Source organism: Cinclus cinclus, chromosome 35 (assembly GCF_963662255.1).
Source record: "Cinclus cinclus chromosome 35, bCinCin1.1, whole genome shotgun sequence".
Lineage (NCBI taxonomy): Eukaryota > Metazoa > Chordata > Aves > Passeriformes > Cinclidae > Cinclus > Cinclus cinclus.
The window spans coordinates 727,262-746,502 of record NC_085080.1 but is presented as its reverse complement, the minus strand read 5'-3'; the positions used below and the strand labels follow the sequence as shown (position 1 = coordinate 746,502).

At 63.8% G+C, this 19,241-nt stretch overlaps 1 protein-coding gene across 1 annotated transcript in view; it reads left to right on the top strand.

The window, feature by feature from the left end:
- SYNGAP1 (synaptic Ras GTPase activating protein 1) overlaps nt 1–18,278 on the top strand; it is a 45,119-nt gene extending 26,841 nt beyond the window's left edge. Inside the window, exons 13-22 of the mRNA XM_062512249.1 lie at nt 762–937; nt 1,309–1,350; nt 2,232–3,111; nt 5,112–5,285; nt 6,488–6,699; nt 9,901–9,988; nt 12,197–12,207; nt 15,318–15,465; nt 16,731–16,852; nt 17,795–18,278. Coding sequence (XP_062368233.1) covers nt 762–937; nt 1,309–1,350; nt 2,232–3,111; nt 5,112–5,285; nt 6,488–6,699; nt 9,901–9,988; nt 12,197–12,207; nt 15,318–15,465; nt 16,731–16,852; nt 17,795–18,278 — 2,337 coding nt within the window. The remainder of the gene's footprint in view (nt 1–761; nt 938–1,308; nt 1,351–2,231; nt 3,112–5,111; nt 5,286–6,487; nt 6,700–9,900; nt 9,989–12,196; nt 12,208–15,317; nt 15,466–16,730; nt 16,853–17,794) is intronic.
- The last annotated feature ends 963 nt before the right edge of the window (nt 18,279–19,241 follow it).

Below are 19,241 nucleotides of genomic sequence, written 5' to 3'. Positions count from 1 at the left end.
CACAGCCTCACCTGTACAGGCACAGCCTCACCTGTGCTCACACCGCTTCACCTGGGGGTGCTCGTGGGGAGGGTGACTGTCCCCAGCCTCCACAGGTGTCCCCCCACAAGTGTCCCACCATGGGAGGTTCATGAGGTCCTCCCAGGTGAGGTTCCAGGGATTCTCACCTGCCCAGGTGAGCTCCCAAGCTGTGCTCAGGTGCGCTCACCTGTCCCCTGCAGGAGGCTCTGCTGAAGCTGGGCCCTGTCACAGTCGCTGCAAGGCCAATGGGGTTCCCACAGGTGATACCCCAGGTGTTCCCAGGTGCGCTCAGGTGTTTTCAGGTGCGCTCAGGTGCGCTCACCTGTCCCCTGCAGGAGGCTCTGCTGAAGCTGGGCCCTGTCACAGTCACTGCGAGACCAATGGGGTTCCCACAGGTGATACCCCAGGTGTTCCCAGGTGCGCTCAGGTGTTTTCAGGTGCGCTCAGGTGCGCTCACCTGTCCCCTGCAGGAGGCTCTGCTGAAGCTGGGCCCTGTCACAGTCACTGCGAGACCAATGGGGTTCCCACAGGTGATACCCCAGGTGTTCCCAGGTGCGCTCAGGTGTTTTCAGGTGCGCTCAGGTGCGCTCACCTGTCCCCTGCAGGAGGCTCTGCTGAAGCTGGGCCCTGTCACAGTCACTGCGAGACCAATGGGGTTCCCACAGGTGATACCCCAGGTGTTCCCAGGTGCGCTCAGGTGTTTTCAGGTGCGCTCAGGTGCGCTCACCTGTCCCCTGCAGGAGGCTCTGCTGAAGCTGGGCCCGCTGCCGCGGCTGCTGACCGACATCAGCGTGGCGCTGCGCAACCCTCACCTGCAGCGGCAGCCGAGCCAGGGCGAGCGCCTGCCCCCCAAGGGGCTGGTCCTGCGCGGGCCCTCGGCCGACCTGCAGCCCTACCTCGTGCGCGACCTCAACAGGTGAGCGCGCCTGCCGCGGCCCCGCCCGTGCCAGGTGTTCCCCTGTCTCACCTGGTCTCGCCTGGGCTGGTCCCACCCACCTGTGACCCCCCCGTCATGTGCTGTTGTGCGTCCCAGGTGTCCCCCTGTCTCACCTGGTCTCACCTGCTGGTCTTTGGTGTCACCTGGGGTGGCCTGACCCACCTGTCACCCCCCCCTTCGTATCCCCTGTGGGACCTGTCCTGTTCCACCTGTGACCCCCAATGTCACCTGTTGTTTCCGGGCCTTGCCTGGGGGTGTCACCTGTCCTGCTCCGTGTCCCCCTGGTGTCCTCACCTGTCTCAGGTGTCCCCGGGTCTCACCTGGGCTCTCACCTGTCCTTGTCCCCGCAGCTCTGTGGATCTCCAGTCCTACATGGTGCGGGGGCTCAACAGGTGAGGGACGGGGTTGGGGATTTGGGGGTTTGTGGTTTGTGGTTTGGGGGTTTGGGATTTGGGATTTGGGATTTGGGATTTGGGGGTTTGTGGTTTGGGATTTTGGGTTTGGTATTTGGGATTTGGGGTTTGGGATTTGGGATTTGGGAACTGAGATTTGGGTTTTGGGGTTTGGGATTTGGGGTTTGGGGTTTGGGATTTGGGATTTGGGTTTTGGGAACTGGGATTTGGGTTTTGGGGTTTGGGGTTTGGGATTTGGGGTTTGGGTTTTGGGTTTTGGGGTTTGGGGTTTTGGATTTGGGATTTGGGATTTGGGATTTGGGATTTGGGGTTTGGGTTTTGGGATTTGGGGTTTGGGATTTGGGGTTTGGGATTTGGGGTTTGGGATTTGGGATTTGGATGGGAATGGTGATGGGATGGGATGGGATGGGATGGGATGGGATGGGATGGGATGGGATGGGATGGGATGGGATGGGATGGGATGGGATGGGGTGGGATGGGATGGGATGGGATGGGATGGGATGGGATGGGGTGGGATGGGATGGGATGGGATGGGATGGGATGGGAGCATTTGGGAATTGGGACAGGAATGTTTGGGATGGGATGGAACAGAAAAGCAGCGGGATGACGATTCCAGAGATGGATTTGGGGCCGTGTCCAACCACCCTCATCCTGTGTGTGTTCCCCACCCCATATCCCCCACCCCATATCCCCATTCCCATCCCCCATCCCCATTCCCATTCCCATCCCCCATCCCCATTCCCATTCCCATCCCCCATCCCCCCATTCCCATCCCCCATCCCCATTCCCATTCCCATCCCCCATTCCCACTCCCCATTCCCCACTTCCCCACACCCCGCACTCCCCGCCCGGCCCCGCAGCTCCATGGACGTGCCCCGCCTGCCGTCCCCGCCGCAGGAGAAGGGCCCGCCCGAGGTGCTGGTCCTGAGCCGCCCCCCGCTCGCCCGCTCCTCGCCCGCCTACTGCACCAGCAGCTCGGACCTCACCGAGCCCGAGGGCGGCCGCGGCGGCGCGCTGGGGGTCGGCAAGAGCGTGTCCATGCTGGACCTGCAGGACGGACGCGTGGACAGCATCCCCAGCCTGCCGGCCGAGCTGCTGGCCGGGGGCCCGGCCCCGGGGGGCGCGGGCCAGGGGGGGCTCCGGCCCGGTCGCCTTTCTCAGGGCAGCGCCTCCAGCCTGGCCCCGCCGCGCCTGGGAGTGCCCGAAGCGGGGGGGCCGCAGCTGCGGGTGCCGCTCTCCTTCCAGAACCCGCTGTTCCACCTGGCCGCGGACGGGCCCCTGCGCGGCCCCGACGGGGGAGGAGGGGGCGGCGGGAGGGGCGAGGGGGGCGGCGGAGACGGGGGACACTTCGGGGGGGTCCCCCCGCCGCCGCTTCACGGCTACAGCAAGAGCGAGGAGCTGGCGACCCCTCCCCAAAAACACATCACGCACAGCCACAGCTACAGCGACGAGTTCGGGCGGCCGGGCGGCGACTTCGGGCGCAGGCAGCTGTCGCTCCAGGACACGCTGGCCCCTCCCCAGATCACCATCGGGGCCCCCCCGCCGCCCACCCCGAGGGGGTCGCGGGCGGGAAAAGGGGCCGGGGGTCCCTCGGCGCTGGGGGTGCCCCAAAAGCCGCGGCCGGCCAGCGGGAACCTGCTGGCGTCCCCGGAACCCGCGTACGGACCCCCCCGATCCCGCCAGCCCTCCCTGGCCAAGGAGGCCTCGGTGGCCGGGATGAAACCGCCCGTCACCAAGCAGGTGTGGGGACACTGGGGACACTGGGGATACTGGGGATACTGGGGATAATGGGGACACTGGGGACACTGGGGATACTGGGGATACTGGGGACACTGGGGATACTGGGGATACTGGGGATAATGGGGATAATGGGGACACTGGGGACACTGGGGGATACTGGGGATACTGGGGATAATGGGGATAATGGGGACACTGGGGACACTGGGGGATACTGGGGACACTGGGGATACTGGGGGATACTGGGGATACTGGGGACACTGGGGACACTGGAGACACTGGGGATACTGGGGACACTGGGGATACTGGGGGCACTGGGGACACTGGGGACACTGGGGACACTGGGGATACTGGGGACACTGGGGATAATGGGGACACTGGGGACACTGGGGGATACTGGGGACACTGGGGACACTGGGGACACTGGGGATACTGGGGATAATGGGGACACTGGGGACACTGGAGGATACTGGGGACACTGGGGACACTGGGGACACTGGGGATACTGGGGATAATGGGGACACTGGGGACACTGGGGACACTGGGAGGGGTGCGGGACACTGGGAACAGAGGGGACAGTGGGGACAGCGGGACCGGGGGCCATTGGGATGGAGGGGACAGAGGAGGGATGGGGGACATCGAGGACAGAGGGGACGGAGGAAGGGATGGGGACATTGGGGACACTGGGGACATGGGGATGTGTGGACACGGGGGGATATGGGGACACTGGGGTGTGGGGACAGAGGACGCGGGGACATGGGGACACGGCGGGGACATGGGGACACGGCGGGGACATGGGGACACGGCGGGGACATGGTGCTGATGGGGGAACCAAACTCATCTTTGTGTCCCCCCCATGTCCCCACGTCCCCGTGCTGTGTCCCCATGTGTCCCCACATCGCCATCTCCCACAACGTCCCCCTGTCCCTGTGCTGTCCTCATGTCCCCACACATGTCCTTTTCCCCCACACCCCTGATGTCCCCTCCCTGTCCCTCCCTGTCCCCTCTCTGTCCCCTCCCTGTCCCTCCCTGTCCCCTCCCTGTCCCCGTGTCCCCTCTCTGTCCCCTCTCTGTCCCCTCCCTGTCCCTCCCTGTCCCCTCTCTGTCCCTCCCTGTCCCCTCCCTGTCCCCGTGTCCCCTCTCTGTCCCCTCTCTGTCCCCTCCCTGTCCCTCTCTGTCCCCCCCTGTCCCCTCCCTGTCCCCTCCCTGTCCCTCTCTGTCCCTCCCCGTGTCCCCTCTCTGTCCCCTCTCTGTCCCTCCCTGTCCCTCCCTGTCCTCTCCCTGTCCCCTCTCTGTCCCCTCCCTGTCCCCCCCTGTCCCCTCCCTGTCCCCTCCCTGTCCCTCTCTGTCCCTCCCCGTGTCCCCTCTCTGTCCCCTCTCTGTCCCCTCCCTGTCCCTCTCTGTCCCTCCCTGTCCCCTCCCTGTCCCCTCCCTGTCCCGCTCTGTCCCCTCCCTGTCCCCTCCCTGTCCCCGTGTCCCCTCCCTGTCCCCTCCCTGTCCCCTCCCTGTCCCCTCTCTGTCCCCTCCCTGTCCCCTCTCTGTCCCCGTGTCCCCTCCCTGTCCCCTCCCTGTCCCCTCTCTGTCCCCTCCCTGTCCCCTCCCTGTCCCCTCTCTGTCCCCGTGTCCCCTCCCTGTCCCCTCCCTGTCCCCTCTCTGTCCCCTCCCTGTCCCCTCCCTGTCCCCTCTCTGTCCCCGTGTCCCCTCCCTGTCCCCTCCCTGTCCCCTCTCTGTCCCCTCCCTGTCCCCTCCCTGTCCCCTCCCTGTCCCTCCCTGTCCCCTCTCTGTCCCCTCCCTGTCCCCTCCCTGTCCCCTCCCTGTCCCTCCCTGTCCCCTCTCTGTCCCCTCCCTGTCCCCTCTCTGTCCCCGTGTCCCCTCCCTGTCCCCTCCCTGTCCCCTCTCTGTCCCCTCCCTGTCCCCTCCCTGTCCCCTCTCTGTCCCCGTGTCCCCTCCCTGTCCCCTCCCTGTCCCCTCCCTGTCCCCTCTCTGTCCCCGTGTCCCCTCAGGCCTCCCAGACGCCCTCGACGCTGAACCCGGTGCTGCCGGCCTCGGAGCGCACGGTGGCCTGGGTGTCCAACATGCCGCACCTGTCGGCCGACATCGAGAGCTCCCACATCGAGCGCGAGGAGTACAAGCTCAAGGAGTACTCCAAATCCATGGACGAGAGCCGGCTGGACCGGGTAGGGTGTGCCCAGGTGTGCCCAGGTGTGCCCAGGTGTGCTCAGGTGTGCTCAGGTGTGCCCAGGTGTGCTCAGGTGTGCCCAGGTGTGCAGGGGTGCAGGGATACAAGCTCAAGGAGTACTCCAAATCCATGGACGAGAGCCGGCTGGACCGGGTAGGGTGTGCCCAGGTGTGCCCAGGTGTGCTCAGGTGTGCTCAGGTGTGCTCAGGTGTGCCCAGGTGTGCAGGGGTGCAGGGATACAAGCTCAAGGAGTACTCCAAATCCATGGACGAGAGCCGGCTGGACCGGGTAGGGTGTGCCCAGGTGTGCCCAGGTGTGCTCAGGTGTGCTCAGGTGTGCCCGGGTGTGCAGGGGTGCAGGGATACAAGCTCAAGGAGTACTCCAAATCCATGGACGAGAGCCGGCTGGACCGGGTAGGGTGTGCCCAGGTGTGCTCAGGTGTGCCCAGGTGTGCTCAGGTGTGCCCAGGTGTGCCCAGGTGTGCAGGGGTGCAGGGATACAAGCTCAAGGAGTACTCCAAATCCATGGACGAGAGCCGGCTGGACCGGGTAGGGTGTGCCCAGGTGTGCCCAGGTGTGCTCAGGTGTGCCCAGGTGTGCTCAGGTGTGCTCAGGTGTGCCCAGGTGTGCCCAGGTGTGTCCAGGGGCAGGAGAAGGAGATCCAGATGTGTCAGATGTCCCCAGGTACATCCAGTGTCCCCTGACAGCTTCCCCAGGTGCTGTAGCTGTGACCAGGTGTGCTCATAGCAGGTTCCAGGTGTGGCCAGGTGTGGCCAGGTGCGCTGCAGTGTCCCTTTGGCAGGTGAAGGAGTACGAGGAGGAGATCCACTCGCTGAAGGAGCGGCTGCACAGGGCCAGGGCCAGGGCCGGGGGGTGTGAGGTGTGGCCAGGTGTGGCCAGGTGTGGCCAGGTGCGCTGCAGTGTCCCTTTGGCAGGTGAAGGAGTACGAGGAGGAGATCCACTCGCTGAAGGAGCGGCTGCACAGGGACAGGGCCAGGGCCGGGGGGTGTGAGGTGTGGCCAGGTGTGGCCAGGTGTGGCCAGGTGCGCTGCAGTGTCCCTTTGGCAGGTGAAGGAGTACGAGGAGGAGATCCACTCGCTGAAGGAGCGGCTGCACAGGGCCAGGGCCAGGGCCGGGGGGTGTGAGGTGTGGCCAGGTGTGGCCAGGTGTGGCCAGGTGCGCTGCAGTGTCCCTTTGGCAGGTGAAGGAGTACGAGGAGGAGATCCACTCGCTGAAGGAGCGGCTGCACATGTCCAACCGCAAGCTGGAGGAGTACGAGCGGCGCCTGGTGACGCAGGAGGAGCAGACGAGCCGCATCCTGCTGCAGTACCAGCAGCGCCTGGAGCTCAGCGAGAAACGGCTCCGGCAGCAGCAGCAGGAGAAGGACTCCCAGATCAAGAGCATCATCGGCAGGTGAGGGACACACGGGGACAGCGGGGACATGGGGACACACGGGGACACACGGGGACACGGGGACACACGGGGACATTGGGGACACACGGGGACACACGGGGACATTGGGGACATGGGGACATGGGGACACACAGGGACATTGGGGACATTGGGGACACACAGGGACATGGGGACACACAGGGACATGGGGACACGCGGGGACACACAGGGACATTGGGGACATTGGGACATGGGGACACACGGGGACATGGGGACACACAGGAGACAGTTGGGATATCAGGGATACAGGGACACTGGGGACACTGGGGACATCTGGGGACAGCCAGAGGTGAGGGGACACACGGGGACACTGGGGACACTGGGGACACACAGGGACACTGGGGACAGCCAGAGGTGAGGGGACACACGGGGACACTGGGGACACTGGGGACACTGGGGACAGCCAGAGGTGAGGGGACACACGGGGACACTGGGGACATGGGGACACTGGGACACACAGGGGACACTGGGGACAGTCAGGTGACAGTGGGGACATCAGCAATAGAACGACATGGGGACACACGGGGACAGCAGGGGACACTGGGGACGTTGTTGAGGACACAAGGACATTGGGGACACGCAGAATGGGGACACAGGGGACACAGAAGGACGCGGTGGTGACACAGGCACATGTGGGACACGGGTGACACAGAGGTGACAGGGGGACATCGAGGGACACGGGGACAACGGCCTGGCCCACGTGTGTCCCCACCATTGTCCCCGCGCCCCTGGTGGTGTCCCCGTCACTCTGAGGTGTCCCAGAGTTGTCCCTGAGGCCTTGGGTGTCCCCAGGGTGTCCCAGATTGTCCCTGGGATTGTCCCCATGTCCCTGGCTGTGTCCCCATGTCCCCGGCTGTGTCCCTGGGATTGTCCCCATGTCCCTGGGATTGTCCCCATGTCCCTGGGTGTGTCCCCATGACCCTGGGTGTCACCCTGGCTGTGTCCCCATGTCCCCGGCTGTGTCCCCATGTCCCCGGCTGTGTCCCTGGGATTGTCCCCATGTCCCTGGGATTGTCCCCATGTCCCTGGGTGTGTCCCCATGACCCTGGGTGTCACCCTGGCTGTGTCCCCATGTCCCCGGCTGTGTCCCCATGTCCCCGGTTGTGTCCCTGGGATTGTCCCCATGTCCCCAGTTGTGTCCCCATGTCCCTGGGATTGTCCCCATGTCCCCGGCTGTGTCCCCATGTCCCCGGTTGTGTCCCTGGGATTGTCCCCATGTCCCTGGGATTGTCCCCATGTCCCCGGCTGTGTCCCCATGTCCCCGGTTGTGTCCCTGGGATTGTCCCCATGTCCCTGGGATTGTCCCCATGTCCCCAGGCTGTGTCCCCATGTCCCCGGCTGTGTCCCCATGTCCCTGGGATTGTCCCCATGACCCCGGCTGTGTCCCCATGTCCCTGGCTGTGTCCCTGGGATTGTCCCCATGTCCCCAGGCTGTGTCCCCATGTCCCCGGCTGTGTCCCCGTGTCCCTGGGATTGTCCCCATGTCCCCGGCTGTGTCCCCATGTCCCTGGGATTGTCCCCATGTCCCCGGCTGTGTCCCCATGTCCCTGGGATTGTCCCCATGTCCCCGGCTGTGTCCCCATGTCCCCGGTTGTGTCCCTGGGATTGTCCCCATGTCCCCAGTTGTGTCCCCATGTCCCTGGGATTGTCCCCATGTCCCCGGCTGTGTCCCCATGTCCCCGGTTGTGTCCCTGGGATTGTCCCCATGTCCCTGGGATTGTCCCCATGTCCCCGGCTGTGTCCCCATGTCCCCGGTTGTGTCCCTGGGATTGTCCCCATGTCCCTGGGATTGTCCCCATGTCCCCAGGCTGTGTCCCCATGTCCCCGGCTGTGTCCCCATGTCCCTGGGATTGTCCCCATGACCCCGGCTGTGTCCCCATGTCCCTGGCTGTGTCCCTGGGATTGTCCCCATGTCCCCAGGCTGTGTCCCCATGTCCCCGGCTGTGTCCCCGTGTCCCTGGGATTGTCCCCATGTCCCCGGCTGTGTCCCCATGTCCCTGGGATTGTCCCCATGTCCCCGGCTGTGTCCCCATGTCCCTGGGATTGTCCCCATGACCCCGGCTGTGTCCCCATGTCCCTGGCTGTGTCCCTGGGATTGTCCCCATGTCCCCAGGCTGTGTCCCCATGTCCCCGGCTGTGTCCCCGTGTCCCTGGGATTGTCCCCATGTCCCCGGCTGTGTCCCCGTGTCCCTGGGATTGTCCCCATGTCCCCGGCTGTGTCCCCATGTCCCTGGGATTGTCCCCATGTCCCCCGCTGTGTCCCCATGTCCCCAGGCTGTGTCCCCATGTCCCTGGCTGTGTCCCTGGGATTGTCCCCATGTCCCTGGGATTGTCCCCATGACCCTGGGTGTCACCCTGGCTGTGTCCCCATGTCCCTGGCTGTGTCCCCATGTCCCCGGTTGTGTCCCCATGTCCCTGGCTGTGTCCCTGGGATTGTCCCCATGTCCCTGGGATTGTCCCCATGTCCCTGGCTGTGTCCCTGGGATTGTCCCCATGTCCCCGGCTGTGTCCCTGGCTGTGTCCCTGGGATTGTCCCCATGTCCCCCGCTGTGTCCCCATGTCCCCGGCTGTGTCCCCATGTCCCTGGCTGTGTCCCCATGTCCCTGGGATTGTCCCCATGACCCCGGCTGTGTCCCCATGTCCCCGGCTGTGTCCCTGGGATTGTCCCCATGTCCCCGGCTGTGTCCCCATATCCCCGGCTGTGTCCCCATGTCCCTGGGATTGTCCCCATGACCCCGGCTGTGTCCCCATGTCCCCGGCTGTGTCCCTGGGATTGTCCCCGTGTCCCTGGCTGTGTCCCCATGTCCCTGGGATTGTCCCCATGTCCCCGGCTGTGTCCCCATGTCCCCGGCTGTGTCCCCGGCTGTGTCCCTGGGATTGTCCCCATGTCCCCAGCTGTGTCCCCATGTCCCTGGGATTGTCCCCATGTCCCCCGCTGTGTCCCCATGTCCCTGGCTGTGTCCCTGGGATTGTCCCCATGTCCCCCGCTGTGTCCCCATGTCCCCGGCTGTGTCCCCATGTCCCTGGGATTGTCCCCATGTCCCCGCTGTGTCCCCATGTCCCTGGCTGTGTCCCCACGGCCCGGGGGGTGTCCCTGGATTTCCAGGGGACGTCCCCGGGGGGGGGGTGGCAGCATGACCCCGGTGAAGCCTGGCCCCGCAGGCTGATGCTGGTGGAGCAGGAGCTGCGCAGGGATCACTTGGGCGCCCACGACCCGTCCGAGGGCCGGCGGCGGCTGCTCGACGCTCAGGTGGAAATTACAATGTCATTGCTCTGCTCCGTGTGACATCGGCCATCCCACGCCGCGCTGGGGGTCCCGGGGGTCCCGGGGACGGGGATTTGGGGGACCATTGGGGTCTCTGGGGAGTTTGGGGAGAACTGGGGGAGGTTATTGGTGTCCCTGAGAGGATTCGGGGTTATTTGGGGGATATTTGGGTATTTTAGAGGGGTTATTGGTGTCCCTGAGAGGATTTGGGGTTATTTGGGGGATATTTGGGTATTTTAGAGGGGTTATTGGTGTCCCTGAGAGGATTTGGGGTTATTTGGGGGATATTTGGGTATTTTAGAGGGGTTATTGGTGTCCCTGAGGGGATTTGGGGTTATTTGGGGGATATTTGGGTATTTTAGAGGGGTTATTGCTGTCCCTGAGAGGATTTGGGGTTATTTGGGGGATATTTGGGTATTTTAGAGGGGTTATTGCTGTCCCTGAGAGGATTTGGGGTTATTTGGGGGATATTTGGGTATTTTAGAGGGGTTATTGGTGTCCCTGAGGGGATTTGGGGTTATTTGGGATATTTGGGTATTTTAGAGGGGTTATTGGTGTCCCTGGGGGGATTTGGGGTTATTTGGGATATTTGGGTATTTTAGAGGGGTTATTGCTGTCCCTGAGAGGATTTGGGGTTATTTGGGGGATATTTGGGTATTTTAGAGGGGTTATTGGTGTCCCTGAGAGGATTTGGGGTTATTTGGGGGATATTTGGGTATTTTAGAGGGGTTATTGGTGTCCCTGAGAGGATTTGGGGTTATTTGGGGGATATTTGGGTATTTTAGAGGGGTTATTGGTGTCCCTGAGGGGATTTGGGGTTATTTGGGATATTTGGGGGCTTTGGGGGTTATTTGGGATATTTGGGGTCTTTGGGGGTTATTTCGGGTCTCTGGGGGGATTTGGGGGGGATCTGGGTGTCCCTAGGGGGGATTTGGGGGTATTTTGGTGACCTATGAGTGCCCTAGGGGGTTTTGGGGGGTGTTCAGATTTTTGGGGTGGTTATTTGGGGTCCTGGATTGTTTTGGGGGGGGCTATGGGTGTCCCTAGGGGGGATTTTTGGGGGGTTTGGATTTTTGGGTTGGTTATTTGGGGTCCTGGATTGTTTTTGGGGGGGCTATGTGTGTCCCTTGGGGGGTTTTGGGGTTGTTTGGATTTTTGGGGGGGGTTATTTTGGGTCTGGGGGGATTTTGGGGGGGGTATTTGGGGTCTGGGTGTCCCCGGGGGGGATTTGGGGATTTTTTGGGGGATTTATTTGGGAATTTATTTGGGATTTATTTGGGGATTTATTTGGGGATTTGGAGAGTTTGGGGGATTTTGGGGGGGGGGGGGAGGGAGTCTTTGGGTCCCTCCGGGGAGGGGGGGGGGTTGGGGACCCCCGGGGGGGCTCCTGTCACCTCTGGGGGGACAAAGCCACCCCTGGGGGGGACCTGGTGGCACTTGGGGGGGTGGGAACAGGGGGACAAAGGGACCCTTGGTGGGGACAGGGCCACCCCAGAGGGGACAGGGCCACCCCTTGGGGGACAAAGTGACCCCTGGAAGGGACAAAGTGACCCCAGGAAGGGACAGGGCCACCCCAGAGGGGACAAAGTGACCCCAGGAAGGGACAGGGCCACCCCTTGGGGGACACGGCCACCACCAGTGAGGACAGGGCCACCCCAGAGGGGACAAAGTGACCCCCAGAGGGGACAGGGACACCCCAAAGGGGACATGGTGACCCCCAGGGGGGCGTGAGGGGGACACGGCCACCCCCAGTGAGGACAGGGCCACCCCAGAGGGGACAAAGTGACCCCTGGAAGGGACAGGGCCACTCCTGGAGGGACAGAATGACCCCCAGAGGGGACAAAGTGACCACCAGAGGGGACAAAGTGCCACCCCTGGGGTGACACCAGAGGGACATTCCAGGGTGGAGGTGACACCGCCCCACCCCCCCACCCCAGGGACAGCGCCACCCCCGTGTCCCCAAAGCCACCCGCGTGTCCCCAAGGCCACCCCCACTGTCCCCAAGGCCACCCCCGTGTCCCCCCCCAGGGACGGGGCCGTTCCCGTGCCCCCTCCTCGGGTCGGGGTCCCCTCGGTGCCACCTCAGGGCCACCCCGGGGCCACCCGCGGGCCAGCCCGGCCGGGCCGTGTCCCCGCGTGGCGCGGTGGCCGCGGTGGCCCTGATGTCCCCTCCCCGTGTCTCTCTTGTCACAGCTGTCCGTCAGGTAGCGCGGCCCGGCCCCGCCAGTGGCACCGGACCCTCGGCCACCGGTGACACCCCAGGTGGGTCCTTGTCCCCTCCCTGTCACCCCCCAGGCCGCACAGGGGGGACCCTTGGGGACACGGAGCCCGAGATGTCCCCAAGAGCCTCTTGTGTCCCCAGGGGACACTGGGGACCATTGGGGACACGGATCCAAGATGTCCCCGTGTCCCTCCTGTTGTCCCCATGTCCCTCAGGGACACTGGGAACTCTTGGGGACATTTGGGGACACGGATCCAAGATGTCCCCGTGTCCCTCCTGTGTCCCCATGTCCCTTGGGGACACTGGGAACTCTTGGGGACATTTGGGGACACGGATCCAAGATGTCCCCGTGTCCCTCCTGTGTCCCCATGTCCCTCGGGGACACTGGGAACTCTTGGGGACATTTGGGGACACGGATCCAAGATGTCCCCGTGTCCCTCCTGTTGTCCCCATGTCCCTCAGGGACACTGGGAACTCTTGGGGACACGGATCTGCAATTTCCCCAAGGGCCTTTGGTGTCCCCATGTCCCCGAGGGACACTGGGAACCCTTGGGGACACAGATCCAGATGTCCCCAAGACCCTTTTCTGTCCCCAAGGACAGAAAAGACTGGGGACCACTGGGGACACAGATCCAAGATGTCCCCATGTCCCTCCCATGTCCCCAAGGGACACTGGGGACTCCTTGGGACACTTGGGGACACGGATCCAAGATGTCCCCATGTCCCTCAGGGACACTGGGGACTCCTTGGGACACTTGGGGACACAGATCCGGGTGTCCTCGTGTCCCTCCTGTGTCCCCGTGTCCCCAAGGGACACTGGGAACCCTTGGGGACACAGATCCAGATGTCCCCAAGGCCCTTTTCTGTCCCCTGGGGGCACTGGGGACTGGATCTGCAATGTCCCCAAGCGCTCTGCTGTCCCCAAGGGACACTGGGGACCACTGGGGACACGGATCCAAGATGTCCCCATGTCCCTCCTGTGTCCCCATGTCCCCAAGGGACACTGGGTACCTTTGGGGACACAGATCCAGATGTCCCCAAGCGCTGTGCTGTCCCCAAGGGACACTGGGGACTCCTTGGGGACAGAGATCTGGGTGTCCCCATGTCCCTCAGGAACTCTTGGGGACATGGCTCGAGGTGTCCCCATGTCCCACCCATGTCCCCAAGGGACACTGGGAACTCTTGGGGACATTTGGGGACACGGATCCAAGATGTCCCCGTGTCCCTCCTGTTGTCCCCATGTCCCTCAGGGACACTGGGAACTCTTGGGGACACGGATCTGCAATTTCCCCAAGGGCCTTTGGTGTCCCCATGTCCCCGAGGGACACTGGGAACCCTTGGGGACACAGATCCAGATGTCCCCAAGACCCTTTTCTGTCCCCAAGGACAGAAAAGACTGGGGACCACTGGGGACACAGATCCAAGATGTCCCCATGTCCCTCCCATGTCCCCAAGGGACACTGGGGACTCCTTGGGACACTTGGGGACACGGATCCAAGATGTCCCCATGTCCCTCAGGGACACTGGGGACTCCTTGGGACACTTGGGGACACAGATCCGGGTGTCCTCGTGTCCCTCCTGTGTCCCCGTGTCCCCAAGGGACACTGGGAACCCTTGGGGACACAGATCCAGATGTCCCCAAGGCCCTTTTCTGTCCCCTGGGGGCACTGGGGACTGGATCTGCAATGTCCCCAAGCGCTCTGCTGTCCCCAAGGGACACTGGGGACCACTGGGGACACGGATCCAAGATGTCCCCATGTCCCTCCTGTGTCCCCATGTCCCCAAGGGACACTGGGTACCTTTGGGGACACAGATCCAGATGTCCCCAAGCGCTGTGCTGTCCCCAAGGGACACTGGGGACTCCTTGGGGACAGAGATCTGGGTGTCCCCATGTCCCTCAGGAACTCTTGGGGACATGGCTCGAGGTGTCCCCATGTCCCACCCATGTCCCCAAGGGACACTGGGTACCTTTGGGGACACAGATCCAGATGTCCCCAAGCGCTCTGCTGGCCCCAAAGGACAATGGGGACACTGCGCTGGTGTCCCCGTGTCCCTCCTGTGTCCCCATGTCCCTCAGGGACACTGGGAGCCCTTGGGGACACGGATCTGCAATGTCCCCAAGACCCTTTTCTGTCCCCAAGGGACACTGGGGACCATTGGGGACATGGATCCAAGATGTCCCCATGTCCCTCCTGTGTCCCCATGTCCCTCAGGACCCCTTGGGGACACCACCCCTGGTGTCCCCATGTCCCTCCTGGTGTCCCCATGTCCCCTTGGGGACATGGACCAAAGTGTCCCCATGTCCCTCCTGGTGTCCTCCTGTCCCTCCCGTGTCCCTGTGTCACCTGAGGACATGGCTCCAGGTGTCCCCATGTCCCCACGGACCCCTTGGGGACAAAGGTCCAGGTGTCCCTTTGTCCCCTCCGGTGTCCCCTTGTCCCTCCTGATGTCCCAATGTTCCCCCCCACCATTGTCCCAATGTCCCTTGTGGACACGGGGGACCCTTTGGGGACACCACCCCAGGTGTCCCCATGTCCATCCCAGGTGTCCCCATGTCCCTTTGGGGACACTGGGGACCCTTTGGGGACAATGGGGACCCTTTGGGGACACCGCCCCAGGTGTCCCCATGTCCCCCCCCATTGTCCCCATGTCCATCCCAGGTGTCCCCATGTCTCCCCCCATTGTCCCCATGTCCATCCCGGGTGTCCCCATGTCCCTTTGGGACATCCCCCAGGTGTCCCCATGTCCCTTATGGACACTGGGGACCCTTTGGGGACACTGGGGACCCTCTGGGGACATGACCCCAGGTGTCCCCATGTCCCCCCCCATTGTCCCCATGACCCTTTGGGGACACCGCCCCAGGTGTCCCCATGTCCCCCCAGGTGTCCCCATGTCCATCCCAGGTGTCCCCATGTCCCTTTGGGGACACTGGGGACCCCTTGGGGACAATGGGGACCCTTTGGGGACACCGCCCCAGGTGTCCCCATGTCCCCCCAGGTGTCCCCATGTCCATCCCAGGTGTCCCCATGTCCCTTTGGGGACAATGGGGACCCTTTGGGGACACCGCCCCAGGTGTCCCCCACCTCCCCTCAGGTGCCACCACCGGCCCTGTCCCCACCTCCTGGAGGTGCCACCGTGGTCCCCATCCCCCCCCGGGATGGGGGAGGGGTCTCGGGGGGGGTTGTCACCAACTGTCCCCCAGCGCTGGCGCCGCGTCACCGTCACCATCCTCGTGTCCTGTGTCTGTCCCCATCTCACGGGGGGAGGGGACACCGTGTCCGTGTGCCATGTCCTGTCACCGGGGGAAGGGGGGAGGGGGGGGGGGGGGGGGGCGGGGACAATTTTGGGGTGAATCGCCTCGGTTTTGGGTGTGGGGGGGGGTGGGGACAAATTTGGGGTCATTTCTTGGGGTTTTGGGGGACAGGGTGACTTTTTTGGGGTTAATTTTAGGGGATCGAGGGTGAGGGGTTTTTTTTGGGGGGGGCAGCGTTAATTTTAGGGGTTCGGGGTTAATTTGGGGGGTTCAGGGTTAATTTTTGGGTGTCAGGCTTAATTTGGGCGGGATCGGGGTTAATTTGGGGAGTCGGGGTAAATTTGGGGGGATCCAGGGTTAATTTTAGGGGTTCAGGGTTAATTGTAGGGATTTAGGGTTAATTTTGGGGTTCAGGGTTAATTTTAAGGGTTTGGGGTTCATTTTTTTGGGGGGGGGGGTCAGGATTAATTTTACGGGGTCGGGGTTAATTTTTGGGATTCCGGTTTAATTTTTGGGGGGTTTAGGGTTAATTTAGGCGTTCAGGGTTAATTTAGGGGGTCATTGTTAATTTGGGGGGTTCAGGTTAATTTTAGGGGTTCGGGGTTCATTTTTGGGGAGTCAGGATTAATTTTGGGGGTTCAGGATTAATTTTGGGGGATCCAGGTTAGTTTTAGGGGTTCGGGGTTCATTTTTGGGGAGCCAGTATTAATTTTGGGTGGATCCAGTGTTAATTTTGGGGATTCAGTGTAAATTTTGGGGGTTCGGGGTTCATTTCTGGGGGGCTGTCAGGGATAATTTTGGGGTGAATTCAGGATGAATTTTGGGGGTTCGGGGTTCATTTCTGAGGAGCTGTCAGGGATAATTTTGGGGTGAATTCAGGATGAGTTTTGGGGGTTCGGGGATGATTTCTGAGGAGCTGTCAGGGATAATTTTGGGGTGAATTCAGGATGAATTTTGGGGGTTCGGGGTTCATTTCTGAGGAGCTGTCAGGGATAATTTTGGGGTGAATTCAGGATGAATTTTGGGGGTTCGGGGATGATTTCTGAGGAGCTGTCAGGGATAATTTTGGGGTGAATTCTCGGCGGTTTCGGGGCCTCCCCGTGTGCCCCGCGCCGGTTCCGCAGGTGAGTGAACCTGGGGAGGTGGGCGGGGCACTCGGGGACTTTTTGGGCGACAATTCGGGGACGTTTCGGGGACACTTCGGGGACGTTTCGAGGGCGGGGGGGTGAATGAGCCCCCTCGGTGCCTTGCAGGAGAGGCAGCTTTCCGCCGTGGGTGCAGCAGACCCGGGTGTGATTTGGGGGGCCGGGGGGGTCCCCGGGCGGCCCCCGCCTCCGCCCCCGCCACCCCCGATCACGGCCAACGGCTGCGAGCGGCGCGGCCCCGCTGCTGAGCACTAACCCCCGCCCCGGGGGTCACCGGGACCCCCCCCCCCCCCCCAAAAAAAAAAAAAAATCTCCCCCTCCCCAAAAAAAAAAAAAAAAAACAAAAAACCAACAACGACAGAAAAAAAAAAAACGAACCCGCAAATCCCCCCCCCCTTCAATAATCCCCCCCAAAAAAATCCACCCCCCCTCCAAAATCTGGGGGGGTGGGGGGGGAAGGGGGAAAGGGGGAAAAGGGGAGGGCGGGGGAGGGGGAGGGGGGGAAATACCCGGAGACCCCCGGGGTGAGGAGGAGGAGGAGGAGGAGGAGGAAGAGGGCGAGGGGGGGGCTCGCGTTACTTGCCCCCCCCACCACCCCCGTGAGAGGAATTTTGGGGTGGGGTGGGGTGGGGGGGGGTCGCGTGTGATTCGCGCGAGGGATTTTTGGGGGTCCTCGTGCGTCGGATCCTCGTGCAAAGGGCTCCTCGCGCGGGGAAAAGCGGGGGGAAGGCGACAGGATTTGGGGTCCCCGTGTGGATTTTGGGGTCCCCGTGCGAGGGCTCCTCGCGCCACCCAGAGGAATTTCGGGGTGGGGGTGGGGGAGGGGACGGTCCTCGTGTCGCCAGAAGGAATTTTTTGGGCTCCTCGCGTCACCCAGAGGAGTTTTTTGGGCTCATCGTGCCAGGGTCCCTGGTGCCAGCACGGCCTCGTGTCACCGGGAGGGACACGAGGGGAGGGGTCCCGGTGCCACCGAGAGCCCCCCGAGTGTCACCGAGAGCCCCCCGAGTGCCGCCACCCCGAGTGTCACCGGGACCTCGTGCCAGAGAATTTTGGGGCGGGGGCCCGGGGTGGGGGGTGGGGGGGTCCCTGTGCCACCCGGTGTCACCTCTGGGCACACGCCGGGACACACCCCCCCCCCACCACCACCCCACCCCCCCCCCCCCCGCACCGAGCACCGGGACCCCCCGAATTTCACCGGCCTCGTGCACCGGGGACCCCCCCTCAGGACCCTCGAGTTTCCCCTCCCCCCTCCTCGTGCACCGGCACCACCGGACACCCCCCCGAGGAATCGCTGCTCCCCCCCCGTGCACCGGGACCACCGGAGACCCCCCCACCAATCACCGGGACCACCGGAGACCCCCCCCATCAATCACCGGGACCACCGGAGACCCCCCCCACCAATCACGGGGACCACCGGAGACCCTCCCCATCAATAACTGGGACCACCGGAGATCCCCCCACCAATCACGGGGACCACCGGAGACCCCCCCCATCAATCACGGGGACCACCGGAGACCCTCCCCATCAATAACTGGGACCACCGGAGATCCCCCCACCAATCACGGGGACCACCGGAGATCCCCCCATCAATCACCGGGACCACCGGAGACCCCCCCCACCAATCACCGGACCACCGGAGACCCCCCCCATCAATAACTGGGACCACCGGAGACCCCCCCCCATCAATCACGGGGACCACCGGAGACCCCCCCCATCAATCACCGGGACCACCGGAGACCCCCCCCATCAATAACTGGGACCACCGGAGACCCCCCCCATCAATCACGGGGACCACCGGAGACCCCCCCACCAATCACCGGGACCACCGGAGACCCCCCCCACATGCACCGGGACCACCGGAGACCCCCCCCATCAATCACGGGGACCACCGGAGACCCCCCCACCAATCACCGGGACCACCGGAGATCCCCCCATCAATCACGGGGACCACCGGAGACCCCCCCCACCAATCACCGGGACCACCGGAGACCCCCCCACCAATCACCGGGACCACCGGAGACCCCCCCCACATGCACCGGGACCACCGGAGACCCCCCCCATCAATCACGGGGACCACCGGAGACCCCCCCCACCAATCACCGGGACCACCGGAGACCCCCCCACCAATCACCGGGACCCCCACATGAGCATCGACCCCCCCCCACGAATCACGGGGACCACCGGACACCTCCCCCCCGAATCACGGGGGACCCCCTCCCCCCCACAATGCACCAGGAGCACCGGAGACCCCACCCCCCCCACCCCGAAATCACCGAGCACCGGGACCCCCCCTCGGGCACCGCCCCCACCTCGTGCACCAGCACCGGGACTGGACCCCCCCCTCCAACACCGGGACCCCCCCTCGAACACCGGGACCGGGACTGGACCCCCCCTCGTGTACCACCCCCCCCACCCCCCCGTGCACCGGGCCCGGACCCCCCGTTTGTGCCCCCCCCCCCCCCCCCCTCCCCACCGACCCTTCCCGGGGGGTTCCGCGACCCCTCCCTCCCGTTTTTGAGCCCCCCCCCAGGAACAGGAGCGGGACTGGGGGGTCCCCGAGCGCTGGGGGGGGGGGGGGGGTTGGGGGGTACCGGGGGGTCCCCAGCACCGGGGGGGGTC